Raw genomic sequence first — 19,035 nt, forward strand, 5'->3', positions numbered from 1 at the left:
ACACCACGAGCTGGAGCTGGCTCTCGGACCTCAGAGCGCGCGCAGGATTGTAAGTTTGGATGAGGTCCGAGATATACTGAGGTGCCAGTCCATGTAAAGCTTTAAAAACAAACAGCAAGGTTTTAAAATCAATTCTAAAATGAACAGGGAGCCAGTGCAAACTCTCAAGGATTGGGGTTATATGCTGGCGTCTCCTGGCCCCTGTTAAAAGTCGTGCTGCCGCATTCTGGACTAACTGCAACCGGGAGAGAGCTTTTTGGCTAATGCCAGCATAAAGTGCATTGCAGTAGTCCAGGCGACTTGAAATAAAAGCATGCACGACTTGTTCAAAAAGGTTAAAAGATAAAAACGGTTTTACCGTTTAAGTATGCATTGCATTCACTTGTGTGTGTGAAAAACCGTAGATATTTTGTGATTGGGCCGGCACGCAAAGGCAGTGCCTTTAAGGTTTATTGGCGCTCTGTACTTCTCCCTACGTCCGTGTACCACTCCGTACAGCGGCGTTTTAAAAAGTCATACAATTTACTTTTTGAAACTGATACCGATAATTTCCGATATTACATTTTAAAGCATTTATCGGCCGATAATATCGGCGGTCCGATATTATCGGACATCTCTACTTTTATCTTTAATTATGATCATGATTTCTGGTTATGTTAGGCCAGCAGAGAAGGCCTTGCTGGCCCTGACGGCACACCACTGCATTATATATCCATTCATACATTATATTTTTTTAATTTGTTTTCACGTAAAAAAAACTAATTTTTAAGGTGTGGCCGCTTTATTTTGCTGTGTCGGCCGCCACAAATAAGTGGGGAAACCCTGGGTGCATAACAGTCTTAAACGGTACTTTAAAATCTGCAATGCACTGAGACTGTAGTAACGAGTAAGTGAACCACAAAGTGGAGAGGGAACACCGTACATGATGGAATGTCATCAGCATCACCAGGATGGCCGATGACCTGGCAGCAGTCACAATTGTCCTGCAGGATGGAGACGTAAGGAAACTCATTGGGAATGCTAACCCCCGTCGCCCCCTTCCTGGGCGCTGCATGATTAGAAATTGAGGAGAGTGACCGCCCGGGTCAATAAGCACGCCACTCGCCAAGTTATTAACCGCGAGTGTTTATACAAAGAGCCGTGAAATGGAGACAGCCTCCGCTGAATATCAAACGGCCGATATGGCTCCCATTACTTTGACACGTGATGAACTTTGTCGTGGAAACTTGAGTTAGCGAGACGCCGCGCATATATTACACATGCACACATGTCCGTGCACGTGAATAGACATTAAAAAAAAAAAAATCATAGTTATGCAGTTTTCTGCTCTAGACGCGTGCCAGAGGAGGCGCAGGGTGACTCAAGGAATTGGATCATTTGGACCTGCATGGTACAGCGATGATGACTGAATCAATAACCTATTTTCTTTGCAAAGACCATTTGCCTAATAACTTCTCGTCAAGCATGATGATCGTTTACGGCAGAAAGCAGAGCTTGCTATCACACCCGCACAGGCACAAATTAGAATATTTATTTAATATTTCATATACCGCTGTAATGTTCCAATATGCTAGGGGGAAGGGGACAGGCTGGGGGCCATTTGCAGCCCGCGGCTCGTTTTTGGTTCTTCGATAAATATTCTGAAAATGCAACCAAACAAGTAAAAAAATATATTAAAAAAAAATCACAGCAGAAGTTAAAAGGGAACTGTACTTTTTTTTTTTTTTTTTGCCTATCGTTTACAATAATTATAAGTGACAAGAACTCATATGTGTGTTGTTTTTTTTAGGATTCTGTAGATGATATAAAAAGCTTGGAAGATGTTGTAGCCTTTAAAGCCCTCTAAAACAACTTCAAAACCCCCCATCAACGTTTTATATACACACTGCAAGTCTATATATAATGTAGTAACAGACACCTTCATAACCATATGTAGTATGTTCAATATTTACCGTATTTTGGCAACAAGAGAAGTATCCTACACTTCTCTTTTGTAAAGTAAGTCTGAACAGCCGAAATGGGCATCTACAGGGAACATCTCTGCGCTGCTGACCCGTCTCCGCTCGGGATGGTGTCCTGCTGGCCCCACTATGGACTGGACTCTTACTATTATGTTGGATCCACTATGGACTGGACTCTCACAATATTATGTCAGACCCACTCGACATCCATTGCTTTCGGTCTCCCCTAGAGGGGGGGGGTTACCCACATATGCGGTCCTCTCCAAGGTTTCTCATAGTCATTCACATCGACGTCCCACTGGGGTGAGTTTTTCCTTGCCCGTATGTGGGCTTTGTACCGAGGATGTCGTTGTGGCTTGTGCAGCCCTTTGAGACACTTGTGATTTAGGGCTATATAAATAAAGATTGATTGATTGATTGATTGATTGATTGATCTACATCAACTATATGATTTGCCTGATAAGCTGGACAGGACAAAAAATAAAAAATAAAAAAAATAAAAAAATATTTACCGTATTTTGGTCATTTTATACATTACCGGAACTTATTTCCACAGTGCATTTATTTCCGTTCCCATAACAACGTACCTTCGACGTCCGGAAAAAATATATGTTCCGAAAACAAACGTGAGTGTTTTCTAATGAAAGCAGACTTGGTAACAGACAATAAAGATGGCTATTTTCGGACAGATGAGAATTCACAGCCTTATCTTTTTGAAGCTGAATATACGGAAGATGAACTGCTGCTTATGGAAGCAAGCACAAACAGAGAGTGAAATGTTGGAGCAGGCAGAAGTCGAGAGAGTGACATCAGACTTTACACTACAAATGTGGAAATAGGAGCCACGGTATGCCAAGATAAATGGCATGCTTACCCAAAATAAAAAAAAAATAAAAACGTTTCCGGCCAGCTGGACCAAACTTGTCTATCGAGTGAGTCACTATAATATTGATCATGATACACACAGCGCACCTTGCTTGTTAGTACAACTACAGTACATAAGCTGTCGAGCTAGCTGTGTACAAACAAAACATGAAATATGTGCTAACACTTTACAGACTCTGTATTATTATTGTTTATATTTTTCAGTCAGTACCGATTGGTGCCCTATCAAATTGTGTTGTGCATTACAAACTCAAAAGCAAATCAGCTGCTGACGTAGTCGTTAGTTTAACACTTGCCGTAGCTAGCTTATAGCTAATACCGTAGTATGCTGTCACAAAACAATGTGTTACCACGGTAGGAAAAGAGTTCCTCAGTGTTCGCTCTTACAAAAACAATGTCGCTACAGCTTGGGTATTATACAGGTTACAGAACGTGAATTAGGTATTGTTGGCGGTTTTTGGATGCATTTTTAAAGTGATTTAGAGGTAGAATTGATTACTCCCTTTAGCTGCATTGCTAGCCAACTAGAATGAGATGATTTTTACATGTTAGAACGCAAAAAAAAAAAAATCCTTTGTCTTTTTGTCTCTCATAAGGATTGTTGCAAATATTTAAAAAAAGTGCAGTTTCCCTTTAAAAAAAAGACAAACATGTATCGATAAGAAGTATAATTATTAAATAATAATAATGATACCCTTTGTCACCTGTAACACAGTATTTTATATTTTATAAAAAAATATATAACCGTATATAATTATAAATATATAATTAATAAGTAACAATACATTCATAATATTTATAGTAATAATAATACAGCAGGGATGTCCTGATACAACTTTTTAATTTCCGATACCAATATTGGAGCCGTAAGTATTAGCCAATACCAATACGATATCAGCAAGAATGATACATTTTGATTGTATTATTTTGTAGTGTGGAATGTTAGAAAAGGTTTCATCAAGTGAAATTAGTCAAACAAAGAACAATGATAGGTATGAAAAACACTAACCTGTTTATTGGAATTTACTGGAATGGACCTACGCTGTCTTTAAGGCGAAGTGAAGTGGTAATTAGGTTTTTTTTGTAAACACCTAGTGGTCGCAGTATTTTATTACGTTTAGTTCATGACGCAGTAAGTTGAATGAAGTTGAATGATGCAGACACATTTGTGATCAGATAATTTCTAATATGCTTCTTTAAAAAGTTGACTTATTTTTACACTTAAGTCGAAATTGTGTACGGTATATACAAAAGTATACGCAAAAGAAAAAAACTCCCAAAGAAGCGTCCGATGAAGTCCAAACAAACAATAGACTGTAAAAAAAGATTAGTCTTGAATGAGAGCAAAGTTCAAGGAACACATGACCTACCTTTGTTGGCACATGCGATCCACTGCAAGGGAGTGACGTCATAATTATGTTGGCCCACCGAAAAGGTGAAAACACGCACCTGGAAGGAAGAACAGATCAAGTTGAAATATTTTAGTATTAATTAATTAAAGTATTAATTTTTTAATATTTTTTACTTGCTTCAATGGAGCTTATTATTTGTAATTTACAAAGACAAACAACTCACACGGTATAAGAGTTGTATCTGTTTTGTATTGTATTTGAATGACCTGTATAGTCATGTACTGTATTGTGCAAAAAAAAAAATGGTTAAAGTGCCAATCATTGTCACACACACACTCGGTGTGGAGAAATTATTCTCTACATTTGACCCATCACTCTTGATCACCCTCTGGGAGGGGAGGGGAGCAGTGAGCAGCAGCGGTGGCCGCGCCCGGTAATTATGTTTGGTGATTTAACCCCCAATTTTAACCCTTGATGCTGAGTGTCAAGCAGCGAGGTAATGGGTCCCATTTTTATAGTCTTTGGTATGACTCGGCCGGGGTTTGAACTCACAACCTACCGATCTCACTGTACTGTATGGTATTGTACTGTATGGTATAGTACTAAATTATACTGTACTTATTGTATTATATTGTACCCTACTGTGTGCATTTTATTGTATACCCATAAACAATATTAGATATTTGTGGATATAAATTGTAGACCATTTAATACTGTATATAGTTATCAATATAAATACTAGACAGTCATGGATATAAATAGCAGATAGTTAAGGATATTGATAGTTAAAGGTATAAATAGTAGATAGTCATGGAAATACATTGTAGACAGTTATGGATATAAATAGTTAAAGTTATAAAAAGTATATAGTTATGGATATAAATCATAGGTAGTTCAAGATATAGTTATAAAAAATTAAATAATAGAAAGTCATAGATACAAATAACAGATAGTTAAAGATAGATAGTTAAGGATGTAAATAGTAAGTATTAATGGATACAAATACGAAGATAGTCATAGCTATAGATAGTTATAGATATAAATAGCAGATAGTTATGGATATGTATAGTTAAGGATATAAATAGTAATGGATAGAGGGGGGGGGTTACCCACATATGCGGTCCTCTCCAAGGTTTCTCATAGTCATTCACATCGACGTCCCACTGGGGTGAGTTTTTCCTTGCCCGTATGTGGGCTTTGTACCGAGGATGTCGTTGTGGCTTGTGCAGCCCTTTGAGACACTTGTGATTTAGGGATATATAAATAAAGATTGATTGATTGATTGATTGATACAAAGATAAGTAGTAGACAGTCATGAGCAGCATGAGAAATATTGCCATGGCTGCGAGTCGAGTGGTGAGACACAACCTATTGTGTGTAATTCTCTAGTGTTTCAGGATAAAGTGTGTAATTAGTGCAAAGGTCAGAGCTGTTAAGGCTGTAACAAAGATAAAGAGCGAAGACAAAGAAGCAATGAAACCTTTGAAGAGCAAATCCAAAGGTACGAGTGCTAAATGTTACGTATACTTGTTGAAAATGACAAGAAAGCACTTTACTTGATTACCTCTTCTCACAAAAGACTGACCGTTTTGTTGGGCCAGTTGTACTTCTCAAAGATTTCCTGTGCCCGATCCTCCCCACCATCTGTAAACATCATAATCATTTTATTGCAGTTGGCCCTCGGAGCGCTGCTCTCCTGCAAGACAAAAAAAAAGGGCAAAGGCAGGTTAGCGATACAGGGCGACAACTGCAGGGTGCTGTAAAAAACGATGTTGCATTGATACAGTTGTATGTAACATATTCTTTATGTTTTATGATCTTCCTGGAATGTCTGCACATAAGAGCAGGATAACACGCATCATCCATCCGCAAGGTAACACATTTATTAAATAATTGACATGAAGGATCCTACGAAACATATAAATCCAAGCACAACCTGATCAAATTAAAACTTCTTAAAATATATTCTTATTTATTTATTATAAAATAACAAATATTTACTTATTTATTATTAATATTAATACCATTATATAATTTATAATACATTTTTATATTTATTGCAAACTTACAACATAAACGGCAGACGGCTGAACTGTGATCTTGACTTTTGACTTCCAAAAGAAAACCTGGTAAAACATGTTTTCTGGTCTTTGTGTCATTACATTTCAGCCATTTGATACAATAAGAGCGAGTCTGGAAAGCCCCCATCAACATCTTGCATATGATATATTAGATGGTGTGATTTGCTGCACTTTGAAAATGGATGGATGAATGGATTATTTTGACATAGTTGCTACTTTGAAAGGGCAGGTTTTACACACGCATAAATATAGTAGAAATAACTAATAAGATGAATGTTAACTGTAATTGGCTGAATGGAAACAAAAAAAAGAAGCCATACCAATGAAAGATGAGAAAATATACACAAATCATGCATAGTGTACAATCAAATCAAATCAAATCAAATCAACTTTATTTATAGAGCACATTTAAAATTTACCACAGGGGTAGCCAAAGTGCTGTACAATGAGCAGGTTAAAAGATAAAACGAGTACTGAGCAAACACAACACAACACAAACAGAACACGATAAAAAATAAATAATTAAAATAGAATTAATAAAAACATAAAAAAACATAAAAACAGGATCACAGCAGGTGTATTATGGGGCGCCATTGCAGGATGGATATCACTCAGTGTTAAAAGCCATGGAATAAAAGTATGTTTTTAAGAGAGATTTAAAAACAGGAAGAGAGGAGGCTTGTCTAACACTCAGGGGTAGGTCGTTCCAGAGCTTGGGAGCAGCAACGGCGAAAGCTCTGTCACCTCTAAGCTTCAGCCTTGTGTCAGGGACCGTCAACAGCAGCTGATCGGCTGATCTTAAGGATCGGGTGGGGCAGTAAGGCTGAAGGAGGTCGGAGAGATAGGTTGGCGCGAGGTTGTTTAGACATTTAAAAACAAATAAAAGGAGTTTAAAATGTATTCGGTAACGCACAGGGAGCCAGTGAAGGGACGCTAAAATAGGGGTGATGTGCTCACGTCTGCGGGTCTGTGTTAGCAGACGAGCAGCAGAGTTCTGCACGAGCTGCAGGCGGGCGAGGGAGGCCTGGCTAATGCCAACATACAGGGCATTACAATAATCAAGACGAGTCGAGATAAAAGCGTGGATTAATTTCTCAAGATCATGTCTTGATAGAAGCGGTTTCACTTTCGCTATTTGGCGTAATTGATAAAAGCTTTTTTGAACGACGCTGCTGATTTGTTTTTCGAATTTAAAACCTGAGTCAAACTTTACCCACAGGTTTGTGACAGAGTCGCTGAGATACGGGGTCAGAGTGCCGAGGTCAACGTTGGGGGAGGGAGAGCGACTTGGACCGAACAACATAACTTCTGTTTTATCTTCATTTAGGCTCAGGAAGTTAGCTGAAAGCCAGACTTTGATGTCGTGCAGGCAGTCAATAAGACGTTGAACCGTGTTATTTTGTGCCATGGGAAAATAAATCTGGCAATCATCGGCATAAAAATGAAATGCAATACTGTACTTCCTAAAAATAGAACCAAGGGGGAGAAGGTAAAGCGCAAATAAAATTGGGGCAAGGATTGAGCCCTGGGGGACCCCATGTGGTAAAGGAGCTGTGGACGACATAAAACTGTCTACTTTTACACAAAAACTCCTGTCGGTTAGGTACGACCGGAACCAGTTGAGGGCGGCGCCCTTAATGCCCACACAGTTCTCAAGACGAGTGATTAAGGTGGCGTGGTCGACAGTGTCGAACGCAGCAGACAATAATCTGTTTCTTATTTAGGCTTATTACAGTTTCCAGTATAAGTGTGCAACAGTGTTTTTGGTAAGACTTTGGTAATACAACTTTTTAGCTTCGTTCAAAGTTATTTCGAAGTTTGTTTTTAAGGACGCAGAGCACATCACTCTAACTATCATCGCCTGGCGTGGGACGCGATCACTGCCTGTGCAATTCCGCTGCTTTCCGGCGGTCAAAACGAACACTGTGATTAATCTTCATTCATTCATGGTAACACGTTTTTTTAAAAATCTTTTTATTATTATTCACATGCATTAACGCGTTAACATTGACAGCCCTAATTTTGATCATTCTTTTAATTTTGTAGCAGTCTGTGCTTGTGTGGCTTACAGCAGCTGCCGCTGGAATGGCTGCCAGCTATGTGACATGCCTCTAATAATGATAAATCATATTTCATAAAGGCCTTCTCTGCCAGAAGTCGCAAAACCAGGCATGCTACAGACAAATATTAAAAGCAACTTTTTACCTCTTTTTTAGCAAGTAGTGGAAGGTGTGTGTGTGTGTGTGTGTTTGGTGTTGGCTATGTGCCTAGATTGAGAGAGAGAGAGACAGAGAGAGAGACAGAGAGACTCAGAGAGACACAGAGAGAGAGAGAGAGAGAGAGAGAGAGAGAGAGAGAGACTCAGCTCTGCTGGGCTGCGCTCATCAATCATTCCATCAGAGCCCATTAGGGTGTCAGCCTGCTAAAATAAACAGCAGCATACGGGATGGAGGACGAGGCTGCACCTGCGTCACCAGCATGTAGACAGCGCACACACACACACATGCACACACACGCCTTCAATCACACACACAGATGAGAACATCAAACCACCGCGATCGCACTTCTAGTCACATCCACTTGGACAATGATTCTGGAACTGCGTCGTACGTGTACCACATACAGGAGCGTATACACCAAATTCTGAGCCCCCATGCACAAAACTCCACCCCTAAACCCAACACTGCCGCCCAATTCACACACTCAATATGTTAGCATGCAGTAAAAATATGTATATACTGATATATTTTAAAACATACAAAAATTAGGCCTGGGCGTATCCATCTAGATCAGGGGTCCCCAAACAACGGCCCGCCAGCATTCAAAATCCGGCCCGCGGGAAGTCCCAAGTTAAAAAATAGTTTTTACTATTGTTTTTTATTTTTTTTATTGATATTTTTTTAAATCTGTCCTTTCTAATCCATTTTCTACCGCTTGTTACTCTCGGTGTCTCCTTGTTGCTCAGGCAAATCATATTTTCCCATCAATAACGTGACATCATCGCGCTCGGAATATGTATATATATTAGAGATGCGCGGATAGGCAAATATTTCATCCGCAACCGCATCAGAAAGTCGTCAACCATCCGCCATCCACCCGATGTAACGTTTGAATAGAACTGCATCCGCCCGCCATCCGCCCACACCCGCCCGTTATATCTAATATAGACGATGCAAGGCATTAGTGAGGCACCTGCCAACTACTCCGGTTTTCCCGTAATTCGTACGGTTTTCATCAACCTATTCCGGGTTACGGGTGCAGTGATAAAAAATACGGTTTTTCATTAATTTAAAAAAAAAAAGGGTGAAAACTACGCGAATTGCACCTTGTGCAGACAAGATTTTTCGATCGGACACGGAGGAATTAGCGATGTAAAAGACCACTTTGGGACAAAAAAACACAAGTCTAATGCCGTTGCTAGCGATACAAGTGGAAAACTTTCAACGTTTTTCGTCGCCCAAACAGATTCTTTGGATGTGATAAATGCCGAAGTTTTATTTACGGAGGCAATAATTGAGCATGGACTTCCAATCGCACTGGCTGATCACATGGGACAGTTACATGTTTGTAATGCAACCTTTAAAAATCATTACGCGGTGATCGCGGTCCCAAAAATAAACTTTTCTTGCATGATAATGTCCAGAAAAATTTGCTTTATATTACTATAGAGTCCTTTTAACGAATGAGTTTGATGGTTTATCACAAACCTTAAATGAAAGAAGTCCTTTGTTCGCACCATGCACCATGTTCGATGTCCCGGTTTTATGACTGTCGTAGACGTACACAGCGTCGCAGCTCTTGCAACTCACGTAGCCAGCATTGCTGTCATCCTGATTTACAACCTCATAAAAACGAGTCCACGCTGAACTTTTCTGGCCTTTTTTTCCCCTGGTCTTTAGTATTCCCTTTTTTAGTTTGTCGCGTACCACGTTTGCTGCCGGTGTTGCCATTTTTTCTTTTCTTCTTCTGATGTGGCGTGCTGCAGGTGCCTGCTGATAAATAATTGCCTGTTTCAAAGAGTGCTGCTCGTTTTTCGTATGTGGCTAACAACATTTAACTATGTATATATATTTCCGAATTGGTTTAACTGCCACCCGCAAAAAAAAACAAAAACAAAAAAAAAATCTCATTAATCCGCCCGACCCGACCCGCGGCGCGGATAAAATCTTATTTATTTAAATTGCATCCGCCCGATCCGCGGATAATCCGCCGAATCCGCGGTTGTGTCCGCAAACCGCGCATCTCTAATATATATATATATATATATATATATATATATATATATTTTTTTTTTGGTGTTGTTTACATTTTATTGTTTATATTTTTTCTTGCATTGTTGCTTTGTTTGTTATTTTGTAATCGGGACTTTCTTACCCCTGCAAACGATTGTGTATAGAAGAAGATAATAGGGGAATATGTTTTTTATATGTTTACTATTACATTGTTTTGGATTGTTGTTTTTAGTTATATATATATATATTTTTTGCATTAAATAGTTTTCATGTGTTTTTATAATCATAATCAACCCAACAAATACACACAACTATTCAATGATGATGACATTTCATTTTTTTTTTTGTTTTTTTTTTTGTTGACATGATGATGACATTTCAAGTCAAAAGTAGTATTGGCTATATTAGTCCTGCATTTACTTGACTGATAACAACATTCCCAGTATTGCCCACCACTGAGCAAAAACATTAATTGGGTTTTTGAATTTTTAAAGATGGGATAAACGTAACTAAAACATATCTAGAGCATATCTAGGTCCACCTCTCCCTAAATAATGTGGTTTAGCTTTTTTTGACAAAAAAGTCCCAACAAATTTAATATAAAGCGGCCAGAATATTATTTCAAATAAATAATTATATAACCTGCCATTATTCACTTAAATATGATTATCAATATGTCAATGTTCTGAGACTATATGTAAAGTAGAGATTAGCTGATACACATACTGTATATTATCATCAGTGGATAATATGAATAATAATAATACATCAACGTTATTATGATTAGAATTATTAGGGCATCTCCTGGGTGTTGACCTCCCCTGGCTTTATACACACTAGTGACACCTCTGTTTCTAACTTTTAATACAGGGTCCTTGAACACACCACAGTTATGTGCAATACGAGGCACAGTTTTGACTTGGTCATAACTAGCTGCCACAGATAGATTGTGTGCAGTTTTACTTGTCATTTTTACCTTTCTTGTTTCAAAATGCTGGTGCTGTGTGTGAATGCTTAAAGGTGAACTTCGATGGTGTCTGTGTTGAGTGAAGTGTTGTATGTTAGGTTTGCTGCTATTCAGGTGGAACAAACCAATTTGTATTTTTGATGGGGAGGCTGGTGGCAGTTTAGTAGGTAGTCTTAATTTTGATTCAAGAAACCTTATCATTGAACATTTATTTTTGAAAATGAATATTTGTGACATTTAACTGATGGAAAACAACCTTCAAAATTCACAAAATCCCACAGTGTCCTTGGTTCTACATTCCCATTTGAACTCCTTGAATACACAGACTCTTCTTTGATCATATGTATAAACTGTACATACAGTAGGGATCAATAACACACTGCAGCGTGAGGAAACTTACATTGAGAAGCTGTTCGAAGGCAAACGTGAAGCCAGACTTGTAATCTGTGGTTCCTTTGGCTTGCATGTGCATGACGGCCTCCTTGAAGATCTTCTTGTTGCGCACGTTGGCTTGGACCAAAGTTCTGAAGCACGGAACCACAGCGTCCGCCTTCTCGTTGAACTGTACGCCACAAACACAGAACACACCCATGAGCAATTGTAGCACCTTGAAGACAAACATTTGATTGCAAATGCAACTCAAGGGAATTTAAAGCTCATTTTGGAGCAATTTGTTGTTGCTTAAACCAGTGTTTGTTAACCATAGCGCCGCCAAAACATTTCAGTCTCTTAGCTGTGGTCCGTGTGGGCCGCAGCAGTACTCAGTTGCAATACACTTTCCACCACTTGTGGCAGTAATGACAACATCCAACAAACAGAAGAAGTCTGGAACTCAAATCATAGAGAGGTTGCTTAAGCGCAAAAATTATGACTAATGTGGTAAAGTTGAATTTTTTTTTTACATTTTATTGACAGGTTATTTAAATAAATACTTATTTATTTTAACTTAGTTTATTTATTTTAGCACTGTGTGATTGTATGTAAAATGATTTTTTTCAGTTTTTATGAGTGCCTTTTTTTGCAGTACATTTATTTGGTATTTAATTTTGTAATCAGCCTGACCTAAGCCTTGATAATAATCCTTGTCATTAACACAAGGTTGCATATCACTTGACAAGGTTTATCCTGTTAAACTTTAAGTAGGTTAATTTCAATTATTGAATATGATTAAAATCAAGAGAAAGATGACTAATTCTGTGTTAATATTTGAGTGGGCCCCGGCCCCTCTGTAGTGAAACAGGTCAAAAAGATTAAGAACATCTGGCTTAAACAATTTTTACTTTTACATACTATTATAGTATTTGTAATATACGATTATACATCTTTAAGTGTGCCAAAGTTGGCCAGTTAACTGGATAAATGTTTGCAGTAGATTTGTTCTGTACTCCATGCCACTCATTTTTATTGACAACACATATCAAGGTTTAAAACACCAAATTGAAAGTTTACGTGGTGTAAATTGACACAACTGAAAAACTTTGAGCTTTTCCCAGTTTACTGAAGTTGAGCAGGCGGTAGCTATGCCAACTTAATTTTTACATATGGACAACATTTTTTATTCCCATTTTAAGAAACTTATTATTCTTACTTGCAGTAACCATTTTCACCAAACTCTTTATCTATCCAGGAGATTGCAAAAAGCCGCTGCCTGACCAGGGCTCAGAAAATCTGCAGAGACTCCTCCCACCCCCACCAAGGACTGTTTTCACTGCTGGACTCTAGAAAGAGGTTCCGCAGCCTCCGTAGCAGAACCTCCAGGTTCTGTAACAGCTTCTTCCCTCAGGCCGTAAGACTCTTGAACGCATCATAATAATCCCCTCAATTCCCCCCAAAAGTGGATTAACTCACTGGAATATAGAGACAATATAACATACATCCATAAACGTGGGTGCATTTGCAAAAGTGCAATACATTTATCTGTACAGTAATCTATTTATTTATATCTGCACCTTATTGCTCTTTTATCCTGCACTACAACGAGCTAATGGAACGCAATTTCATTCTTCGTTCTGCAAAGTTCAAATTTGAATGACAATAAAAAGGAAGTCTAAGTCTAAAATGTTTAAGTTTTCTTGTAAAATTGCGACTGTCATTGAGTAAAATTCCAACTTTTATCATAATATTGCACAAATGTTCAGTTTTTCTTGTAAATGTTTTTACTTGCGTTGAGTAAAATTACGACTTTTATTATAATACTGCCAAAATTCAAAGTTTTTCTTTTGAAATTCCAACACATTTTACCACAACAAGCTTTGTATGTATTATTAATGTTGTAAATACAAATCTTTATATATGTAGAAAGGGTGGTCCTAAAGAGTTAGGCATTATTCGGAGGTCTCAAGAAGGCAACAAATACAATAAATGTGTGTGTGTGTGTGTGTTAGAGATGCGCGGTTTGCGGACACAACCGCGGAGTCCGCGGATTATCCGCGGATCGGGCGGATGAAATTAAAAAAAATAAGATTTTATCCGCTCGCGGGTCGGGTCGGGCGGATTAATTAGATATTTTTTTTATTTTATTTTATTTTATTTTTTTTGCGGGTGGCAGTTAAACCAATTGGGAAATATATATACATAGTTAAATGTTGTTACCCACATACGAAAAACGAGCAGGCACCTGCTGCATATGCCACAACAGAAGAAAAAAAAAAAAAGAGATGGACACTTTTACGGAGGGAGAAGGGACGCCTCGCCGGGGTCCGGGACCGAGGCCCCTTCCCCCGAGAGGGCCCCACCGGGAGCCGTAGCTGAGGCGATCCGCGAGAAGGGCCTGACGCACGTCCAGGGTCACTACCGCGCCCACCGCACCGACACCCCGCCTCGTCCGCTTTCGCCGCGGCCGGCGTCACGCGCAGCAGGTAAGCAGCTTACCTGCCCGCCACCCCCGTGGCCGGGGGCGCGTAAAAGGGGTCACTCCGCGCTCAGTGCGCTCACGAAAGGGGTGGGGCTCACCCTGGTTGATATAGAGAGCAGGACAGTGGCCATGGAATTTCATTTAAGGTTTGTGATAAACCATCAAACTCATTCGTTAAAAGGACTCTATAGTAATGTAAAGCGAATTTTTCTGGACATTATCATGCAAGAAAAGTTTATTTTTGGGATCGCGATCACCGCGTAATGATTTTTAAAGGTTGCATTACATTATTAACTGTCCCATGTGGTCAGCCAGTGCAATTGGAAGTCCATGCTCAATTATTGCCTCCGTAAATAAAACTTCGGCATTTATCACATCCAAAGAATCTGTTTGGGCGACGAAAAACGTTGAAAGTTTTCCACTTGTATCGCTAGCAACGGCATTAGACTTGTGTTTTTTTGTCCCAACGTGGTCTTTTACATCGCTAATTCCTCCATGTCCGATCGAAAAATCTTGTCTGCACAAGGTGCAATTCGCGTAGTTTTCACCCTTTTTTTTTTTTTAAATTAATATTAGATATATAACAACGGGCGGATGGCGGGCGGATGCAGTTCTGATCAAACGTTACATCGGGTGGATGGCGGATGGTTGACGACTTTCTGACGCGGTTGCGGATGAGATAAATTGCCTATCCGCGCATCTCTAGTGTGTGTGTGTGTGTGTGTGTGTGTGTAGATGCAGACTGGCTGGCTGCTCTTAGGCTGGCAGTAAACGCTTGTAATTACAAGTTTTCACACAAAGGACAGGTGCACCTCAAGCATACTTGCCAACCCTCCCGGATTTTCCGGGAGACTCCCGAAATTCAGCGCTTCTTCCGAAAACCTCCCGGGACAAATTTTCTCCCGAAAATCTCCCGAAATTCAGGCGGACCTGAGTGACGTGTCGACAGCCTGTTTTCACGTCCGCTTTCCCACAATGTCATCGTGCACCATTTGCCTTCATATTCAACTTTAACGCTATATTGGTGGGCTATTACATGCAGCATAAACATACAGTATGATTGTTTCTATGTGTTTGTTTGGAAGTTGTTGGAGTCTTGTATAAAGAGAAAAGTTATTCTGTCTTATTAGAGAGTGAAAGTCTATTATAGAACTGTAGAACATGACAAAGATGTTGAACCATCAATTAGGCTGCTCGGCACCCTGACTAATATCATCACAACATATGAGGCCTGGATTAATCTATGTTTTGCTTTAGTAGAAATGATAGCATCATCTACCAAGTGCATTCATCTATCAGTGAAAATACAGTAGTATCTCGGGACACAGGTGCCCCAATTTATGTTTTTGCAGGATACGAGCTGTCTCTAGGCTAATTGTTATGCTTTAGTTTGGGAGCAAAAATTGAGGTTACAAGCTTCCCCACAACTGAAGTGAATGTGACACTGAACCCCGTAAGATCCGAACAAAACACCAGGTCTTACCTGCTAGCATTGGCTTATAGCTAAGAATGGACATAACTTTGTTTTACCAAGCACGGAAGGAAGAACGTGAATGTAAAGGACAATGCTGAGAAGAAGAAGTAAATGATGTTAATTGAATTAAAGAAAGAAATCATCAAAAACATGACAGAGTGTGTAGCTACTAGAGATGCGCGGATAGGCAATTTATCTCATCCGCAACCGCGTCAGAAAGTCGTCAACCATCCGCCATCCACCCGATGTAACGTTTGATCAGAACTGCATCCGCCCGCCATCCGCCCGTTGTTATATATCTAATATTAATAAAAAAAAAAAAAAAAGGGTGAAAACTACGCGAATTGCACCTTGTGCAGACAAGATTTTTCGATCGGACACGGAGGAATTAGCGATGTAAAAGACCACGTTGGGACAAAAAAACACAAGTCTAATGCCGTTGCTAGCGATACAAGTGGAAAACTTTCAACGTTTTTCGTCGCCCAAACAGATTCTTTGGATGTGATAAATGCCGAAGTTTTATTTACGGAGGCAATAATTGAGCATGGACTTCCAATTGCACTGGCTGATCACATGGGACAGTTAATAATGTAATGCAACCTTTAAAAATCATTACGCGGTGATCGCGATCCCAAAAATAAACTTTTCTTGCATGATAATGTCCAGAAAAATTCGCTTTATATTACTATAGAGTCCTTTTAACGAATGAGTTTGATGGTTTATCACAAACCTTAAATGAAATTCCATGGCCACTGTCCTGCTCTCTATATCAACCAGGGTGAGCCCCACCCCTTTCGTGAGCGCACTGAGCGCGGAGTGACCCCTTTTACGCGCCCCCGGCAACAGGGGTGGCAAGCAGGTAAGCTGCGCGGGCGGAGCGCGCGGAGTGACCCATGTTACGAGCCCCCGGCCACGGGGGTGGCGGGCAGGTAAGCTGCTTACCTGCTGCGCGTGACGCCGGCCGCGTCGAAAGCGGACGAGGCGGGGTGTCGGTGCGGTGGGCGCGGTAGTGACCCTGGACGTGCGTCAGGCCCTTCTCGCGGATCGCCTCAGCTACGGCTCCCGGTGGGGCCCTCTCGGGGGAAGGGGCCTCGGTCCCGGACCCCGGCGAGGCATCGGGGGCCTTCTCCGCTCCGTAAAAGTGTCCATCTCTTTTTTTTTTTTTTCTTCTGTTGTGGCATATGCAGCAGGTGCCTGCTCGTTTTTCGTATGTGGGTAACAACATTTAACTATGTATATATATTTCCCAATTGGTTTAACTGCCACCCGCAAAAAAAAAAAAAAAAAAAAAAAAAATCTAATTAATCCGCCCGACCCGACCCGCGAGCGGATAAAATCTTATTTTTTTTAATTTCATCCGCCCGATCCGCGGATAATCCGCGGACTCCGCGGTTGTGTCCGCAAACCGCGCATCTCTAGTAGCTACCTAATTTGGTGTAGCAGTTAGCGGTTAGCACTGCTCGTCTGCACCATACTAAGGCAGAATGAGCCGATAACACCAGCCAATGACGTTAAAATGTACCGTACTTTTCGGATTATAAATCACAGTTTTTTTTCATAGTTTGGCCGGGGGTGCGACATATACTCCGGAGCGATTTATGTGTGAAATTATTAATACATTACCGTAAAATATCAAATAATATTATTTATCTCATTCGCGTAAGAGACGAAGCAAATGTCCGCAATCGTCTCACACACACGTCAGCAATCGTCACACACGTCAACCAATAAGAATTCGGCGGGGGGGCGGGTCATGGCAGAAGTGCATTGTGGGTCATGGCATGCTAACTGCTGCTACATCCGTAGCTATTAAAATTGATTATTTCAACATTGGCAGTAACTTATAAAAACTGAGAAGGGCTGGACTAAAATGGCACCGAAAAGGAAATCATATACTGCAGATTACAAGCCGGGTGTTCTGAAGGTTTTCATATGTGTGTAAATTGTCCCTTTTAGTTCTATAGATGGATCATTTCTGTTAAGGGATTAATTACTATTATTTATTTCTATTTCATATAATGATAAATAATAAATGGGTTGTACTTGTATAGCGCTTTTCTACCTTCAAGGTACTCAAAGCGCTTTGACACTACTTCCACATTTACCCATTCACACACAGATGGAGGGAGCTGCCATGCAAGGCGCTAACCAGCACCCATCAGGAGCAAGGGTGAAGTGTCTTACTCAGGACACAACGGACATGACGAGGTTGGTACTAGGTGGGGATTGAACCAGGGACCCTCGGGTCGCGCACGGCCACTCTTCCACTGCGCCACGCCGTCCCTCGATGTGTTGTTTGGGAAGGTGAAATGTATTTTCGCTAAGTTGTTTAACCGTTGCTACGGCTACGGTTGCCATGGTTACGGGCAGTTCCGTTTCCGCCGGCAGGTAGGAAAAAGCGTTAAAAGAGCTCCAGCATTGACAGGCAGCGGAGCGTCGGTAGTATTACACGGGAGATAGAGTTCACCATAGTTGCAGATCGAAGAAGTAACTACTCTATGCTTCTTTAAGTGCGTCATAAGTGACAGATAGTACATTAGTTTACGTTTAAGGACATTTGGGCGCTTCACGTTGCCAGTAGGAGGTGAAGCGCATGCTAACCGCTAGTTAGCTCACCGCAGCTCGCACCTGTGTTTGTTTGCTGCACCGTGACTTCACGAACGCCAGGTTCAGTCACGTTTTGATTAAGTTTATTTAGGAGACACTCTCCCCTGTGACTGTTTTACTGTTTGGAGAGCGAGTTTGAACATTGTAGACTTTAGTTGTGTGCTATCGTGGCTACATTGCTGCGAGGGAAGTGGACAGCGCGAGGCACGAGTGTTAATAGCACGCGCTCACGGACTAGTCGACAGAGAGGTGACCCAGGGCGAGGCTGGTTCTCCTCTCGCTCCAGACTGAACTCGTGAGGCGAGCTAAGAGGAAGCACGGCCGAGCCCCCCCCTTCTCTTCTCTTCTCTATAACGGGAGGTGTCCCCCCTCTCCAACGCCCCCTTGGTATCCAGCAGTTTCAACTCACCCCACACCACCCCTACGTGCACCAACGACACAGCAGGACCACAACAGACTATCTTCTGGCCCAGCCAAGGGGCCCAGGTTGGACTGTGTGTGTGTGTGTTGTGTAATTGGTTTAGTGCGGGAGGTTCTATTGGGGAGGTAGCGTGTGAGTGGTGATGAGTGTAATTAATGTGTGTTTATTATTGTCTGATTATTGTATGTTATATGGTATATA

General features: G+C 40.6%; 1 protein-coding gene across 4 annotated transcripts in view; it reads right to left on the reverse strand.

The window, feature by feature from the left end:
• cacna2d2a (calcium channel, voltage-dependent, alpha 2/delta subunit 2a) overlaps positions 1-19,035 on the reverse strand; it is a 629,987-nt gene that overhangs the window by 88,533 nt on the left and 522,419 nt on the right. For all 4 annotated transcript variants that reach the window (XM_061932344.2, XM_061932346.2, XM_061932343.2 and 1 more), the window contains 3 exons: positions 11,879-12,040; positions 5,784-5,894; positions 4,217-4,295 (listed from right to left, as the gene is read on the reverse strand). In XM_061932344.2, coding sequence (XP_061788328.1) covers positions 4,217-4,295; positions 5,784-5,894; positions 11,879-12,040 — 352 coding nt within the window. The remainder of the gene's footprint in view (positions 1-4,216; positions 4,296-5,783; positions 5,895-11,878; positions 12,041-19,035) is intronic.

This window comes from Nerophis lumbriciformis, linkage group LG38 (genome assembly GCF_033978685.3).
Source record: "Nerophis lumbriciformis linkage group LG38, RoL_Nlum_v2.1, whole genome shotgun sequence".
NCBI classification, from domain to species: domain Eukaryota; kingdom Metazoa; phylum Chordata; class Actinopteri; order Syngnathiformes; family Syngnathidae; genus Nerophis; species Nerophis lumbriciformis.